The following is an 18,338-nucleotide window of genomic DNA, read 5'->3' on the forward strand; positions in this document are numbered from 1 at the left end:
GATCAGGGGAATTTAGAATTTGAACAGGGTACAGGTATTGAAAGCCTGGAAGAGGCAAATGTCCCATTTGAGTGTGTCCAAGATGTGGATGCACGTGGTACTGAACCTAGTAATGGAGCTCAGAAAAAGTCTGAGGTATTTGATTCAGTTGAAAAGGAATGCAGTCCTTGTGGGTCAGATGGACATGGTACAGTGAAGAAAGGGTTAACCTTGGTAATAGTGGGAAGTGAGAGTTCCCAGGTGTTTATGCTCGAAGGTGTGTTAAAAGTTAGTGAGGAGATCAAAGGTGGTAAGGTGAATATTATTATTGAAGGAAAAGGAAAATGTGTAGTTCCCAAATTGAATGAAGAAAATTTAAAGTCTGGACTGATGTCAGAAGCAGCAACCAGACTACAGAGACAACGGCTCGGTACCACGGTACCTGTGAATCAATTACAGGTTGAGTTGGAAGGTAAAGGGGCCCCACATGCTATTGTTATTCCAGAGTGTGGTGTGAAACCTCAGAATTCAAAACGCTGTTTGAACAAAGAGGGATCGCTGGCATTGAGACCTAATAGCCTGAAGGGTCCTGAAGAGAAAACTAGCACCTTGCATAAAATTAAAGAATTGTGTGGAAACTCGGAAAATGGTCTAAGTTTGGAACACATTGTTGATAAAATAACTCCTATGAAAGGAGCGGGCGAAAGCCTATTTCACCAGGGTGCACAAGCTCCCCACGTGGGAATTAACCGGAAAAGAGGCGAGGGTTAATGGGACGCCATTTTTAAATAGCAGAAGCTGGTTTTACGGGATTTCAACAAAGCATGTGAATAATAAAGACAACCCCCATGGAAGCTTGACTGTTAAGTTTGAAAGTAACATAAAGATTAGTATTTTGCATGAACTTTTGTAGTATACACTTAAGTTAAGATCACAACTCTTTAGTTTTTGTTTGCTGAAGGAAAGAAAAAAAATAGGTGGTTATTAAATTGGAGTCTGATGCTACAAGACTTTAGTAAGGTACAAGATGTTAAGATATTAAAGGAAGTGACAATGTAATCGTTAACTGTTTAGATGCTGAATTGAATGTATAACTGTATTACTCTGTAGTGAAAACAAAAACTTTTGTATTGTGTTAGATTCTAAAATCCTGTAAGACTCTGTATTACTTCGTTTTTACCGATGGTAAAAATGCGTTGAAGAAAGGGGGTGTTACGCCTTTGCCCAACTCTGAGGGGCCGAAGGGTCCAAAGTATCCCCCTCCTTTTTGAGAATCGCAAGATCGCTATTAATTCAGGTCAGGAGACCCAGGAAATGAGAGAGAGATGTTTGGAATGTCCTGGCCCTCAGCGATACAAAGCCATGGAAAACGGCCATTATCTCTTGGAGACGGAATTGTGTATTGAGTACTGTACTTCATGGAAGCCCTCAGGGGATGATCAGAGGGGGTTGGTTGAGGGATTGCATCATCCCAACCTGATTGACATCTGAGACCCCATGAGTAAGGATAAAAGAGGGTCTGGGGAACAGCCCCTTTAGACGCACCAGAAGAAACGCTATAAATCCTGTAATAGCGACAGCCGGTGGAAAGCCCACGTGCGTCCTTTTCCATTTGCCTTGGAATTGGTGGGCCTTACCATGGAAGAACGGCTTTAGCTAAAACAAAGGAGAAACCAGCCCCAACGACTCTCGAAGGATTGACATCATAAAAGGAATGGGCAAGTTTTAAACTCTCTCTCTTGACTCCAACCAAAGGCTGCAGCCTGCATGAACTTGAGTGACTTTTATATTTCCATCGGACAATACATTATCTCCTAGACAACGATAGAGCTATTTCTTAGTGATTATTATTATACCCGCGCTTATAGATTTAGTATATTATCTGTATGTTTGCATTGATATTATTTTTATCAATAAATACTGTTAAAAATAGTATCATCAGACTTCAATGGACCTCTCTATCTTTGCTGGTAAGTGACCCAGTTACGGGGTACGTAACAATGGCATGAACATTGACTTCTCTTACTTCTGTTATTGCCCCTCCTCCCCTTCTTACCCCATCCCTGACATATTTAGTTGTTTCCCTGTTCTCCATCTCCCTCTGGTGCTCCCCCCCTTTCTTTCTCCTGAGGCCTCCCGTCCCATGATCCTTTCCCTTCTCCAGCTCTGTATCACTTTCGCCAATCACCTTTCCAGCTCTTAGCTTCATCCCACCCCCTCCGGCCTTCTCCTATCATTTCGCATTTCCCCCTCTCTCCACTACTTTCAAATCTCTTACTATCTTTCCTTTCGGTTAGTCCTGATGAAGGGTCTCGGCCCGAAACGTCGACAGCGCTTCTCCCTATAGAGGAGCTTTGCCTGGCCTGCTGCGTTCCACCAGCATTTTGTGTGTGTTGTTGTTTGAATTTCCAGCATCTGCAGATTTCCTCGTGTTTGCTCAGTGCTGACAATTTATTTTACTTAGAGATACAGTGCGGAACAGGCACTTGGTCAGAATGACTTGCACCGCCCAGCTATTTCAAAACTAACATAAGTCTTTGAGCTGTGTGAGGAAACCGGAGTACCCGGAGGAAACGCACGCAGCCACGGGGCAAACGTACATCCGAACTGAACTCCGATCTCTGGGATGCCCTGGGTTGTAATTGCATCGCGCTACCGCCACGCTGCAGTGGTACCCTTGTTGAGAATGTTTCTTGGCTCCCTAAGCCCCAGCTGGTCACACCATCATCATTGCATCCTGAATGCTTTATAAGCACTTGGTATGTTTCATGTTCCTCAATTCTACAAAGTGTAAGTCTATGCTACCTGATCCTTTGAACGTTTTCGTTTTTGGCTGACCGTTGTGAGGAAGCACGCTCAGAAACGCCCTTCACAGCAGAAGTTGAACTCTGCCATCAAGGTAATCCCATGATCAGAACTCCCGATTTCTCCAAAGTGACCTGGCTGCAATGTCTCTTATTTGCAATAGTGCCTACATTGTCTAAAGGACAATGTAAAGATTCTAGATCTTAGAGATTTTCTAGAATTGTGATGATGGGTTTCATTTGAATGGAGATTTAATCATTTGCAATGTTGTTTATTAAAATCGTGGATGATCCTCTACCTCCATTTTACATTTCAAGCATATTTTAATGGACATCCCTTCTTTCTTTGTACCTGTTATCTGAAACTCCGTGGGTTTAAAATATGAAAAGTAATAAACTGCTGAATGAAAACTGAACTAGTCAAATAAGTTCAGCAGACTGGAAACACAAGACTACAGATGCTGGAATCTGGAGCAACAAAGCTAGAGTAACAATTGTAGGGGAACAATTGACCATTCGGGTCGAAACCCTTCACCTGGACTGAATTCCCGGAATAATTCAGCAAAACGTTTTATACGTGAAAATCCCCAATAGCTGCATTTTGTAGATTGTACAAAATGGAGATTAAAACAAAAGAGAAAGGATATAGGATTCTCTCAGATACAAAAGCATGATTCCTTGCGGTAAATATTGAAAAATTGCAGTCATTACAACTTGCTTGTGAAGTTTCTAGCAAACTCAGTTGCTGCAGTGCGACGCCCGGCCGTCGGAGGCCGCTGCCGGTGGTGTCTGTGAGTAAGTTCCAGCGTGCCTTGCGGTGGCCGGAAGTTCAAGATGGCGCGGTGCCCGGACGGCGGCATGGGGGTCCGGCTCAGCGCCGATATGGTCAAGTATTATGAGGTGTTAGATTTCCAGTTCTGCGATGAGGTGGCGAAGTACGAGAAGATGGCGAAGATCGGACAGGGGACCTTCGGGTGAGGCTGTTTACAGAGGGCAGCATGGGCTCGGGGCTTGGGGTCTAGGCCGCAAAAAGGACCTCAACTCAACCCTTTCCCGAGGCCCAGGAGACTGTAGATTTGGAATTTTTAGCGTTACTTACGGATCGCTGGACGTATTCAGCGGGATTGGCAATATCTGTGCAGGGAAATAAGCAATGGACGTTTTGGATCTTTGATTCTTCATTCCGAAGCAGCAGCAAGCAACATCGACTGCTTGTTTCCCTCCACAGTTACTGCCTGATCCGTTGAATTCCTACGGCATTTTGTGTGTTTCACGGATGAAGAAATGCCCCCCGCCATTGACACTTCCAGACTACAAACCTCCCTCTGTTTACACCGCTATACTTGAGTTCTGGTTAGAGTCAGAAAAGTTCAGCGCTGAAAAAAAACTCTTTGGACCATCTAGTGCGTGCCGAACCATTTAAGCGGCCTACTCCCATCGACCTGCACCGGAACCACAGACCTCCATAAGTTAACATATTTGATGTCACACGCCGGTGATAATTAACCTGATTCTGACAAGTACCTTTCATGTACCTATCCAAACTTCACTTCTTAAATGTTGAAATCGAGCTTACATGTCCCCCTTAAACTTATCACTTTTCACTCTTAACCCATTGAGGTCCCTTTGCAGAGAATTGGTTTAAAGTTCATTGTGAGAAGTGCAGCACACTCAGAACTGCCCTTTATCAGCAATGTTGAACTCTGCTGTCAATGTGATATTTTGATTAGACCTTTCCATTTCTTTAATGCTTATCCGTGTATAAACATTAAAACCTGTTATCTGGTCGTGGTGTTATTATGGCTGGTAGCATACAAAATGCCAGAGCAACTTAGCAGGCCAGGCAGCATCTAGGAAAAGAGTACAGTCAACGTTTCGGATTGAAGCATTGACTGTAGAGTTCTGCGGAGGGGTTTCAGCCTGAAACGTTGACTGTATTCTTTTCCTAGATGCTGCCTGGCCTACAGAGTTCCTCCAACCTTTTGTGTGTGTGGCTCGGATTTCCAGCATCTGCAATTTTTCCCTTGTTTGTGATTGGATAACATGCTGTTTGTGACTTGGCTGCAATGTTTCTTGTATTGCCATAGTAACTATTTCATGTATTAGGGACAATGTCAAGATCTAAGATTTTAGAAGAGATTTTCTACAATTGTGAAGGATTTGATTTGAGCATTTGCGCTATCATTTATAAAATTGCTGATGATCTCTACCTTCATTCTAAGGTTTCAAAGGTCCAATTTAATGTCAGAGAAATGTATACAATATACATCCTGAAATGCTTTTTCTTTGCAAACATCCACGAAAACAGAGAAGCGCCCCAAAGAATGAACGACAGCTAAACGTAGGAGCCCCAAAGTCCCCCCCTTCCACACCGAAGCAGCAGCAAGCAACAGTTCCCCCCCTTCCCCCCCCACAAAAACTGGCAAAAAAAAAAGCAAGCATCAGCACCATCATCAAACACTCAAGCATGGGCAAAGCAGTAGCAAGGACACAGACTTGCAGTTACCCCAAAGACTTTGCGTTACACCCGGCATTCGACATGCTGCAGATTCTCTCTCCAGGAGAGAAAAAGGTGTCTCCATTTTCCCAGCAGGCAGGGAGACATAACAAACAACTTGCTGGTTTACGATGTTAAAAAGTATGTTATGTTGCTTTTTTCGAGCTCTGTGCCCGAAGATCCCGAGTCTTCGGGCCCACAGCAGATATCCTGACTCGCCCAATGACACATAGGTCTCCTGTCATGACACCAACCCTTGATCTGCCTGTCTGCAGAGCCCTGATATGTTAGGCTTCCGAATTCAAGCCGGACTCTCAGGCCGAACCCTTGGCGTGCCGAACAACGACCAGTACTGAAACCCCAAAAACGGGTCCCATTCCCACAAAGAACTGAAGTCAGCGTGTAACTCCAGGTCAGGGTCTTAAAAAGAACTCTGAAAGGGAAAAATAAAGATACTAAAGATGGAAATAGAGCTGTTTCCAAAGTCACTGTTTAGCGGCATCCTAACTTTCTGTATTATCTCCAGTTGCATTAATTCCATACTGTTCAATTTGTTTTCGATCTCGACAGTGAACATACTACAATGCAGAGTGGTCATAACTAGGAAATAGGAATTTCCAAGCACGCTCAAGCTTCTGCTTGAAGAAACATCTTTATAATGCTAAATGATCCATCTTTCATTATTAGATGGTGCTTCTTGATTCTGGAATTTAGCTGGCAGAACAGCTACTTTATTGTTCACCCTTTAGAGGTATCAGAATCTGGGAGATCCTGAGACTTGTTATAAAATATTCAAATTGCAACACAAAATCCTGGACGTTGGGCAGCATTTATGGAAATGATCAGTTGGTGTTTCGGGCCAAGACACTCCTTCAGGAATGTTGTATTCTTTACTCAAAGCTGTCCAATTTCCTTTCATGAAACATCATTTCATTCTGAAAATTTAAATTTATCTTTGTAAAAAGAAGTTTTATTATTTCTTGGATAAGACTAGCACATAATACCACATGTATGATCTTATTAAAACCCTGCAGAATTAAAGAAAAACTATTATTTCATACACATGGAGGTAAACGGCTGACTTGGAAATATTTATGAACTGGAAGTATGCAAAATGGCTCATGGTCCTACTCAAACTGGAGCAGAGAATTCAGTTTTTTCTCAAATTCTCCTTAATTTGCCTGACGCACATCACTTGCTGTTCGCCATTCTTTGTAGTGTAGAGAAGTGGTTGTATTTTCCAACTGAACTATGCTTGCGCTTCATACAGTGTTTCATTGTAGAAAAACATTGAAAGATTCTGAGGATGTATTAAGTTCTGTTTTCAAATTCTTAATTCAGTTGCCGAGTAGTGTACTTTCTGTCCGTTATACTGCTGGTGTTTCGCAGGAATGAAGGTCTGTCCTTGGTTTCTCAGATGTAGAAGGATTCTTCGTTGCTGTTTCTGTAACAGTTCTGTTTTACCAATTAGGGTTGTTAGCCCTGAGCTGAACCCCTGGACCTGGAGGACTAGTGGACATCTGTTATTTTGGCCTCTACCCTTTGACTTGCTTGGCATAGGTGACCCTACCAAGCGCCAAAACATAAAGCCCTGTCTCCTGCCGACATAGTTCTCTGGGTCACTGAGACATGCAAGCCTCCAAACCATGACAAGTTTACGGTCCTCTTGGAGGGCCTTATAGGATATAGGAGCAAAATTAGGCCTCTTGGCCCATTGAGTCTGCTCCACCATTCCATTGTGTCTGATCCATTTTTCCTCTCAGCCCCAATCTCCTGCCTTCTCCCTGTATCCCTTCATGTCCTGACCAATCAAAAATCTGTCAACCTCTGCATTAAGAATGGGCCTCCCAGCCATCTGTGGCAAAGAATTCCACAGGTTCATTGGAAAATGCAGTCACCTCTTGTCCCCTATTAGGAGAGAGAGCCTGCAGCATGTAGAAATAACAGGTGAACAGTATAGTCTTTGGTGTAACTGCAAGTCTGTGTCTTTGCTATTGCTTTGCTCACACTTGAGTGTTGGTAACGGGTGTGCTTTATTTTTGCCGGTGGGGAGGGGGATTGTTGCTCGCTGCCGCTTAATGGGCGGGAGGGGAGCTGGGGGTGGGGGAGCTTTGGGGTTCTAACATTTAACTGTCATTCATTCTTGGAGCACTCCCCTGTTTTCATGGATGGTTGTGAAGAAAAAGCATACAGCATGTATACTGTATACATTTCTAAATTGTACCTTTGAAACCTTTGAGATTCACCACTCCCTGGCTAAAGAAATTCCTTCTTGTATCTGTTCTAAAAGGACATCCCTCTTTTCTGGTCCTAGAGTCTCCCACCATAGGAACCATCCTTTCTACATCCACTCAATCAAGGTCTTTCAACATTTGATAGGTTTCAATGAGGTCACCCCTCAGCCTTCCAGTGTATCCAGGTAACTTATATAAAGGTGGTGAGACAAAATAAACATGGTTCTGAAAGTATAACTTGAGTCTATTGAAAGGAGTTCTAAGAGTGCAAGGAACCATTTTATATCCTTTCATGCTTTAGTGCTTCGCTTATCGACAGTGATGTGCTCATCTGATGTAAAAAAAATAAACATACATGACTAGCAAAATGAATGCAAGTTTCTGACCTTTCTCCCTTTCTGTGGAATAGTGTTATATGGCTGTATTTGTTTTTGTGGAATTCGTTGGTAACTGGAGTGTTTTGATTAAAAGTACTGTAATTGTTTTACAGGGAGGTGTTCAAAGCACGTCATCGGCAGACAGGGAAAAAAGTGGCTTTGAAGAAAGTTCTCATGGAAAATGAAAAGGAAGGGGTACGTTGCCAAAATTCTATTGTCAGTGTGGATATTAAAGTTTAACTTTGTCTCTGGAGTCCTTCTGATAGTTGATAATGTGAGTGTTTATTGACTTCATTGGCCAATTCTTTTACGGAAGTTTGCTTTTTATCTGGAAATTACAGTTTACAGAGTTTCTTTGATAACTAAACAAAATGGCCACTTGTGTGAGTCTGGTCAGTGCTTTTAAGTAATCCTTTTGTAGATGCCAAAATCCCAAGCATCAACTTGAAGAGCTGCTTCCAATGTCAGCTCCACTTTAATCTCTCCTGATAGACTACTCATCAATCAGGAAAATGCAGCCGTTGTGGCTTACACACAAGCCAGATACCATTGCCAAATGAATCTTTTAAAGTAAAGTAAAATTTATTGTCAGAGTATATAGGTGTCATCACATACAACCCTGAGATTCTCTTCCTTGAGGGTATACTCAGCAAACCTATAGAATAGTAACTAAACAAGATCAATGAAAGAACATAGAAGACAAACTGCAAATGCAAGTACAGATAAGTAGCAATAAATAATGAGATAAAGGTTACATCCACACTAGACCGGATAATTTTGAAAACGCTGGTTTTGCGTAAAAACGAGAGGTGTCCACATTATCCGGTTTTGAAAATATCTCTATCCACATTGAAACGGAGATTTCCGCGAATCTCCTACTGCATGTGTGCAGGACATAACTACCGAAAACAAGCAACATGCTTGGTGTCAAATCTCACTGTAAAAGTGCACGTTTGTGTAGTGACAGACTAGAAAAACTTAAAACGACGCTTTCACGCAGGAGAACTTAAAAGTAAAAAAAACAAATACTGGAGCGTACAGAGGCAACCGACAGGGAGTTTGTGGACAGATTGACCTGGCTGACGACGAACATTGAAAACTGACTAACTCTGTTGCATTAATAAAGCACCTTGTTAAATGTTTAAAACATGTCTGCATCAGTGTTTTCTTGTATTTCCATACAATGTTACATTAGGCTACACATCTATTGTCAGAGAAGTACTTGCATAAATAGGTAAACCACCGTCATATGAGCAAGGACAGAAAACAAGGCAAAGTGAGTACAGTATACTTATTTATTCAGTAAGTTATGAGCCAAAGTATTTGATGAGTACATTTCAAACTCTTCTGGCTTCAGTCTCGTTGCCGTCTGTTCTGAAATTGTTAGGTTGCATCAAGAAAACAATGAAATAGCGCACTGCCGTCTGATAGTGTTTTCAAAAGTCTCTGGTTACCCCGTCCACACTGATCTACCCGAGCAGCATTTTCAAAAAATACCCACCCTGGAAAGCGTTTCTGAAAAGTTCTGGTTTTGGGGGACGAAAGCGCCGTTTTAGTGTGGACAGAGGGTAAAAACGAAGAGAAAAGACTTCGGTTACAGATTTATCCAGCATAGTGTGGATGTAGCCAAACAGTCTTTAAAGTGAGATCATTGATTGTGGGAACATCTCAATAGATAAGTGTAGTTATCCTCGTTTGTTCAAAAGCCTGATGGTTGAGAGGTAGTTATTGCTCTTGAATGTGGTGGTGTGAGTCCTGAAACATTTGTACCTTTTTGTAACTTGTGTTGATACAACACAACTAATCAGACATTCTGTTGATTTTATTTGGTGTTTGAACTATTTCAAACTGAATCATCAACTGTCAGTTTCCCTTCATAAACGTAGCCTGACCTCTGAGTTCTTCCAGCATTTTGTTTGTTGCTAAAGTTCCAGTATCTGACATGATATTCTGGGTTCCTGTCACATGGGCTGTACAAATAGTGCCTATTCTTGTACATGCAAAAATGCAGCCATAGGACTGATACAATGGAGGGATTTTTAAATTGAGTCATTACTTTACCAAGGGCCATTTTAGAGTAGTGTGCACACATGATAAATGAAGATGTTAGCAATTGAGAATCAGGATGGTGTTTAATATCACAGGCATATGTTGTGAAGTATGTTGTCTTTGTGGCAGCAATACAATGCAATGTGTAATAGAGAAAAAACGCAGAATTGCAGTGTGTGTGTGTGTTAAAAAGTGGTGAGGTACTGTTTATGGGCTCAATGTCCATTTAGAAATAGGATGGCAGAGGGGAAGAAGCTGATCCTATAATTGTTGACTGTGTGCCGTCAGGCTTTTGTACCTTCTTCCTAATGGTAGCAATGAGAACCAGGCATGACCTGGGTGATGGGGCTTCTTAATGATGGATGACACCTTTTTGAGGCATTGGTCCTTGAAGATGCCCCAGGTACTATGGAGGCTAGTGCCCACAATGGACCTGACTAAGTTTACATCTCTCTGCAGCTTATTTCGATCCTGTGCAGTAGCTTCCCCTATACCAGTCGGTGATAAAGCTAGTTAGAATGCGCTCCTCGGTACAACTGTAGAAAATTGCGAGTGCAGTTAGTGGCATACCAAATCTCCTTGAACTTTGATAGCTATTGTTGTGCTGCTGTTGTAGCTGTATTGATGTGTTGGGTCCAGGTTAGATCCTTAGAGATATCGGTACCCAGGAACTTGAAATTGCTCACTCTTTCTACTTCTGATCCCTGAGGACCAGTGTGTGTGTTTCATTGTCTTACTGTTTCCGAAATCCACAATTTGTTTTTTTGGTCTTGCTGATGTTGAGGGTTTTGGTTGATTTCAGGTATTTGGAGTGGTCAGTTATGAGTGCGCTGAAATAGTTAAATATAGAAGTAATATAAACCTTATGTCTGTGGTATAACCATGTTGTGAAGATCTTTTGAGTTAAAGATAAGTTTATTCCCACAAGTGCTGTGCAAATAACTTTTAAACCATTTTTACTAGTTTCCTATCACGGCGTTGAGAGAAATAAAAATCCTGCAACTACTGAAGCATGAAAATGTGGTGAATCTTATTGAGATCTGCCGCACCAAAGGTGAGTTTCATCTCAAAGTGAAGATCCTTCAGAGTGTAACACCTTTAGTAAATGCATAACTAGTTCAATGCCCTGAATTTCCTATTGCAAATAACTGAAATTTGTCCACAGCAAATAGCTGTCATTGTTCAGGATTGATACAAGGTTTTCATAGCCTGTATAACTCAAAACATATCTGTAGTAGTTTGGTCCACACATTGAAAGAACACAGCAGAACGTTTGTAACATGAAATGGAGCTTTTGAATCTCCCCATCAAGAGCAGTTCCTTTGCAACCTAAGTGGTGATGCTGTGGAATGGAGTGAAACAGTGAATTAATACAGGCCTTTCAAAACTTAGCATTTCAGTCCAAAGGTGTTAGGTCTTGCTCGTTTACCCTTTTGCCCAGTCACCCTTCCCTTGTAACTGCCTCATGTTTTCCCAGTGGTTAGCAAGCATTTTCTACTATGTATGTAAGAATATACAGATTTTTTTTTTCGCTGTCTCACTGAACTGACTTGAAGACAGTATTCCCTTCCACCTGTTGCCTGAAATAATGGCAGGTGAAGATTTAGGCAAGGAAGACTCCACAAAATTGATCTTTCTCCTAAAACCAAAATCTCTCCAGCTCTTGTCTCTATTCCTGGCTCACTGTTGTTTTGGTCCAAACAAATGAGAGTGGGATTTGTACCTGAGACAGTGATGCTTAAAGGGGGGGCAGTGATGGATTATTTCTGTGTAATCCCTCCAGCCACGCAGTATAATCGCTACAAGGGCAGCATCTATCTGGTATTTGACTTCTGCGAGCATGACCTGGCTGGACTGCTCAGCAATGCGAACGTGAAGTTCACTTTGGCAGAAATCAAGAAGGTGATGCAGATGCTGCTGAATGGGCTCTACTACATCCATCGGAACAAGGTGAGACGCAGTGACCTAGCTTGCTTTGATTGGTTGCTGTCAGAGCTGAGCTCACAGCCACGTTACCATCTGATCACTATAAAGCTAAATGTACAGTATCTTGCTGCCTTTTTTTCCACATTGCTAACTAAAGTGATTTGGAGTTTTATTAAATGGGGATTGTTTCAATACGACTTTTAATGTCGACACCCTAGATTATTGGCTTTCAACTTTTCCATCTCTTATCATCTTTGCAGCGTGAGACTGTTTTCACTACAGAGACTGCAGTAGCTCAAGAAGGCACTCCCCATCAGTTTAAATGCAATTAGGAAATAGTAATAAATGGTCCCTTTAAGCTGTAAATCTATTCAGATGTTTCTCTCTTCCTTTGTTGCGTGTAGCATCTTGTGTGCTCGATAACCACTGTATATCCCTTTGTGACACTGGTTCAAAGATTAAATCTGAATGGAGATGAATAAATACAGGTCTTTTTTTTTTTAAACAGCCCATTTGTGTGAGGCACCACAATGTGATAATGAACTAAGGCTTGTTATTTTATATTTGGCTCTCAATAACTGCATCTTGTCAGAAAATAAAAACTATACACTGCCTTTGCATTTCTGTTTGTAGATCCTGCACCGAGATATGAAGGCAGCCAATGTTCTGATCACTCGGGACGGTGTGTTGAAACTGGCCGACTTTGGTCTGGCTCGAGCATTTAGTCTTGCCAAGAATAGCCAGCCAAATCGCTACACCAATAGGGTGGTAACCCTGTGGTACCGTCCACCAGAGCTCCTGCTAGGTAAGTTACTCTAAACACGGTGACAAGCTTAGAGAGTATTTCTTGCACACTTCGCACTCTGAAATTGCCAGTGGATCACAGTTGTTTTCTCTCAAGCAATTAGCGATGGTCAACAAGATACAGCTTTGTCTCTTAAACAAAACTAGTTCCTTATTTTCTGCTCAGTGTCCACAAGGCCCCCTTTCCTCATCCCCCAATCTTGCTTTTGTCCTAATAGACTCTAACCATCATAATATGTGTCTATTAAGCCTTAGAGATCCAAGAGGAATTGTATTGGAGCATTTGTGCCAAAGTCAAAACTATAAACTTTTGTGTGTTCCAAAAGAAAATTGAATATTTTATTCATAGCTAGCTACTTAGAATTTGTATTGGGTGCTATTTTTAAGCATGTATAATTATGATACATTGAAGCAAAGTCTGTTAGTATATACGTGGCCAGGAGAGGTCTCTGTCTCATTCTCAACAACTTTCTCTTTCCTGGTGGGATTGGCAGTAGCTATCTGCTTTAAATTATAGAAAAGCGACATCTTTTAAACCACTAGAGATGATCAGGTAATCACTACACTACAATTCATCTGTTTGAGTGTTTTTTTTTGTTTTTAATATCCTTAGTAAAATTCTCAATATGTACATAGAGCTCTGAAAAGTAATTTAAATTTAACTGATTTCTCATTCTAATTACCCAGTTATCTGGATTGTTTATTTTTATACATTTTTATTTATTGTATTTATTATGGGAATTGTCATCAAAACTGCATGAATCTCTACATCCTAGGGTCTGTGGCCAATTATCAAATGTAGGATTTGGTATTTTTGAGGGTGTTGTTTCCCAGTCAGAAAGGGGAAAAATGAATTGGGGAAACAAAGAAATAATCTTTGTTGAAGCAGTCAGTTTGTATATTGGATGAGGACAGAATGGAGAAGTAATGTCGTTTGATCTGGGATTCACTATGCAGGTTTGTATGTGAAGAATGCCTCCTGGATTGAGTTTTTAAAAGGCCATGCATTCTTGGGAGTTAATCATAGTACCTTCTAGGTGGAAAACCGGGGTATATCACATTCCTGCAAGATATACTTTTTCTCTAATGTGTTGTTTCTTTCCCTTTTTCCTGAACCCAGGTGAGCGAGACTACGGACCGCCTATTGATCTTTGGGGTGCTGGTTGCATCATGGCCGAGATGTGGACACGGAGTCCAATAATGCAGGGCAACACAGAACAACACCAGTTAACATTGATCAGTCAGCTCTGTGGCTCCATTACAGCAGAGGTACAGCCCATTGGGTTCAGGAGTACTAGTGCTCAATAATAATACAGCCAGTAAATGTACTGACTTATGTTTAGATGATTCCTTTAAAGTAGGAGCATCTTCCACCACAAATAACTGATGAAGAATTAGAAAGAATGGCACAATTAATGTCAGTTACAGACTTTGATGTTGGATTTGGAAGTATGCAATGTGCCAGATGAAGTGCTGTTCCTCAAGTTTGTGTCCTAAGGGTGCAGGAGGCAACAGGCAGATGGGTCTTCATAGGCAGCATGGTTGTGTGGTGGTTAGTGTAATGCTATTTCAGCGCCGACAGCCTGGGTTCAATTCCGCCGCTGTTTCTAAGGAGTTTGTCTGGAAGGGCTGTGTGGCTTTCCTCCAGTGCAGCGTTTCCTCCCGCATTCCAAAGACATGAAGGTTAGTAGGTTAATTAGTCAATGGCTGTGATTGGGTGGCATGGGATCGCTGGGCTGGAAGGGCTTGTTAACATGTTCTGTCTAAATAAAAATGGCATGGAACAGGAAGTTCAGTGTAGCCTTTGTGACCGGCCCAAAGCAGACAGCCATCCTGCTTTTGGTTTCTCCGATATAGAGAAGACCATCTGAGGAGAACTAGCATCGGAAGAAATGCAAATGAATTGCTGTTTGAAAAGATATGAAGGGTTGGTGTTAAATCACTTCTGGTTGCGTAGGAAAGTGCTACAGGGACGGGAGTGATTGTGGAGAACAGGGCAGATTAGGGCAAATCCTGAATGGAATTGGCTTGCGAAGTGTTGAAGGAGAAGGAGGAGTGCTGTTTAGTGGTGGGACCTTGTTGAAGCTTGTGTAAATTGTAAAGGTTGCTTGTCTGGATATATGGGAAGGGGCCTAGAGATACAGAGGGGAATAGATAAGATGCTGTCACAGACTCTGTCAACTATTTCAAAGGGCTATACAATGATTCTGAGAGAAGGCAGGCATCTGAGACACTTGTAAGGGAAGTCTTTTTCATGAGGGCAAAGACAACAAAGCATAAGAAATGGGAGAATATTTTTAGGCTTTGAGAGGAGGGAGAAAGCAGTTACGATAACAGTGAGAATATATACAGTATTTGCAATGGATGGTTATTACTAGCCTGTTGCCTTGAAATTGGGAAGGATACTGAGAAGGGAAGAATCAGATGTTGACCATGTGAAGGTGACAGCAATTTCAGAGCTTCATCTTTACTTTTCAAAACCAGTCGTTTCTGCTACAAGTTGCATATCTATGACTTGGTTCAGTTAATGCAGCTTGAACTGCTGGGCAGGTACCATAGTCTTAATTTTACATTCCTTGTCTGTATTATCATTTACTAACTATTGCTATAAACTCACGTCCCAAAGGCAACCATGGCCAATGCTGGCCTTTCCCTATCACTTATATTTCCTTGTCTATCTATCACCCTCAACTTCTCTGCAACTTAAAGAAATGCAAGTTTTCTTCCTTTCCCAGTCCTGACAAAGCATCTTTGACCCAAAACTTTAACCATGCTTCTCTTTTTTCTGATCCTACCACATGCTGAATGTTTCTGATATTTTCTTTAGTTTTTTAAATTTAGGATTTGCAGCATCTGCAGATTTTTAAAAAATTGTTTACTGAAGAATAAAACAGGCATTATAGTCACAGTCAGCTCTTTCACTGGTGTCATAGGTGGAAACCTGTTGGATTTTCAAAATTGTAGTTATTAGAAATGGTGGATAATAGTTTGAAAGGACAGGTGCCAAGGGTGGCTTCTTGTAGGTTTGAAGATGGGTTATTTTGTCAGGTATTTGTAGGATGGAAACTAGAGTGTTTGACAATGGAATAAGAGAATTCATGAGCAAAGTGAGCAGTGATGTCATGTGGATGAAAACTGCTAAACTATGTGATTTTTAGATCTGGAAGGACAGATTTGGCTTAATAATGGCCATCAGGAATAGCAAAGGCACCTGTGTAGTTGGTCTTTATCACCATACCAAGTGTCCTCAATCTGAGGGTAATGGGATTAAATGAGCAATTGATTGAAAACGGAGAAGTTGTCTTTATATTCCAGGAGAAATAATACTTGATAATGTGAATATTTGGTAACATTGTGTATAAGCTAGTAAGATGTTAACAAATCTTTGAGTAGCACAGTTCCATAGCAGTTTGTGAGATGCTATTACAACACCCACAACCCGGGTTCAATTCCACCGCTGTTTGTCTGTAAAGGGTTCCTCTGGATGCTCAGTTTCTTCCTGCATTCCAAAGACGTGCAGATTAGTAAGCTATTTGGTAAATGGGTGTGATTGAGCGTTACTGGATTGTTGGGTTGGAAGGGCTTGCTACTGTGTCTAAATAAAACAAATGAAGAAAGTATAATGGAAATTAAACTTGTGCTTGCTTGATTTCAGGTTTGGCCTAATGTTGATAAGTATGAACTGTACCAAAAGTTGGAATTACCTAAAGGACAGAAGAGGAAAGTTAAAGACCGGTTAAAAGCCTATGTAAAGGACCCTTATGCGCTGGACCTAATTGACAAGTTGCTTGTCCTTGACCCGACCCAGAGGATTGACAGTGATGATGCACTGAACCACGATTTCTTCTGGACTGACCCGATGCCTTCTGACCTTAAGAACATGCTCTCAACCCACAACCAATCAATGTTTGAATATTTAGCCCCTCCCAGGAGGCGTGGCAGTCACATGCCTCAGCAGTCAACCAATCAGAACAAGAATCCTGCTGCCGCCAACCAGACGGAATTCGATCGCGTATTTTGAAAATGGTTAAAGCAGTAATGAATTGTAGAGTGACCTGGGGCAGGTTGTTTATTTATATAGATAGTGCCATATTGGAGGTCTTGCGATCAAAAGATGTTGAACTGTTATTCATAAATTGTGCCTATTACTAATTGGATGTTGTCAAAGGTACTTCTTCAAAAGCAAAAATGGGCTGTGGGTCCAGAAATAACATACTAAGACCCTGGTTAAGGAGTCCTGGATTCATTTCTTTTTTCTCGGTGATGCTGTAGTATTCAGCATAAGTTTAGAATTGTTATGTATTTTTTTGTTCGATCCATAATCATTCCATCATCGGCAGATGTCGAATTATTTTGAGTTAGTACTTGGAGCACAAGTGATTGGCAGTGTGCCCACGTGTCTTGGGATGTGTGTTTATATTCAGATTTCCCTCAGATGCTGCTCATCTGTTGCAATCTGACAGCATTCAAAAAAGAAAATGGAGTAAGTCAATCATATCACCCTAAATAAAGAATTACAGGCATAGACAGTGAATAGTTTTCCTCTTACATTGGTTGTGACTTCAGAGCTCTTGGTAAATTCAGGAAACTGATTCATATTCTTTTCTGCTTTATTTTCTGAAGGTATGCACCATGGGGATCTTTGGATGCTGAATAATTTGTATCTTAAAGAGCTATATTTTGGAGAAAACAGTATCTTTATAAGCATCTGTAGAACAGTGAAATGATGCTGCGCAGTTTTTTTGGTGATACAATATTACTAAGATTATGGCTTTGTTTCCTGAAACCCAAAACTTTGCCATTTTTTGTTCTCTTTTAAGTTAGTACTTTTTACATCGTCATACTATAAAATAATTGAAAGTTTTAAGAAAAAAGTAAAATATCTTCTCACAGATCAACTCATATCTTGAGAATGATTTGTAGATACTGATGTGCTGTAATAAATCCCATTTGTGCCAATATTTGATTCCTATTCTAATGCTGCCTAATTACTGACCTTCCTAGACTGCATGTCCACAGCTGAATAAAAATGAAATGGATCGAATGATTATTATACAATATCATAAATTTTCTGAGAAGTGCGGCCCTTTGCTTTCCCCTTCCATTTAAGATGTAACTGTGCCTCTTAATAGGTTATGTAACTGAGCAGTTTCATAGATTCTAGCTGCAGGGTATTGCGAACTCTGGGAGAAACTGTGCAATATGAGACCTCATTTAAATAGCTGCAGAACTGCCGTTAATGTGATATATATTTCTCTGCAAAGTGGAATCACAAACTAGTTTTTTTAAAATGCAGTTACTTTATTTATTTTGCTTGCAATATTTGATTTTATTCCAACTTTGTCATGACCAAATATCAGATTATCCACTGGCAGAATAAAATAGCCTATTGCCTTCATTGGCCTTGCTAGTACTTCCAGTAGTTTGAGTTCCAGTGTCTGGGATGTCAATATAGGCTCAGTCCTGGAGTATTTTAAGAAATACTGTAAATGTGCAGTTCTTAGGTTCAAACAATTTCAAGGTAAATGATTTAGTTATGCACTGTACAATACAGCATTAGAGCATATGCAAAATGTTTACAGTTTATGATACATCACATCAGTAAGTATGAATTCTAGGCTTTTAAATAAATTGTTCTGAAGCAATCCCACTTTGTTTCTCTGTGTGT

General features: G+C 40.9%; 2 protein-coding genes across 3 annotated transcripts in view; one reads left to right on the top strand and one right to left on the bottom strand.

Annotated features, from left to right (window-relative positions):
* Window positions 1-18,338, bottom strand: part of LOC132407362 (SH2 domain-containing protein 3C-like) — a 286,124-nt gene that overhangs the window by 258,118 nt on the left and 9,668 nt on the right. The window lies entirely within an intron of this gene.
* cdk9 (cyclin-dependent kinase 9 (CDC2-related kinase)) lies at window positions 3,578-18,333 on the top strand. Its single transcript, XM_059993740.1, has 7 exons — window positions 3,578-3,757; window positions 8,005-8,086; window positions 10,904-10,994; window positions 11,724-11,890; window positions 12,500-12,671; window positions 13,791-13,939; window positions 16,326-18,333. Exons 1-7 carry the CDS (start codon window positions 3,618-3,620, stop codon window positions 16,689-16,691), a joined length of 1,167 nt encoding a protein of 388 aa, XP_059849723.1. The 5' UTR covers window positions 3,578-3,617; the 3' UTR covers window positions 16,692-18,333.

Source organism: Hypanus sabinus, chromosome 18 (genome assembly GCF_030144855.1).
Source record: "Hypanus sabinus isolate sHypSab1 chromosome 18, sHypSab1.hap1, whole genome shotgun sequence".
NCBI classification, from domain to species: Eukaryota; Metazoa; Chordata; class Chondrichthyes; order Myliobatiformes; family Dasyatidae; genus Hypanus; species Hypanus sabinus.

Bases quoted from the DNA above. Each gene is read 5' to 3' on its own strand.
- cdk9 (XM_059993740.1), top strand. From the start codon at position 3,618: ATGGCGCGGTGCCCGGACGGCGGCATGGGGGTCCGGCTCAGCGCCGAT. The intron at 8,087-10,903 runs GTACGTTGCCAA...CATTTTTACTAG, and splicing joins TGGAAAATGAAAAGGAAGGG to TTTCCTATCACGGCGTTGAG. The intron at 11,891-12,499 runs GTGAGACGCAGT...TTCTGTTTGTAG, and splicing joins ACTACATCCATCGGAACAAG to ATCCTGCACCGAGATATGAA.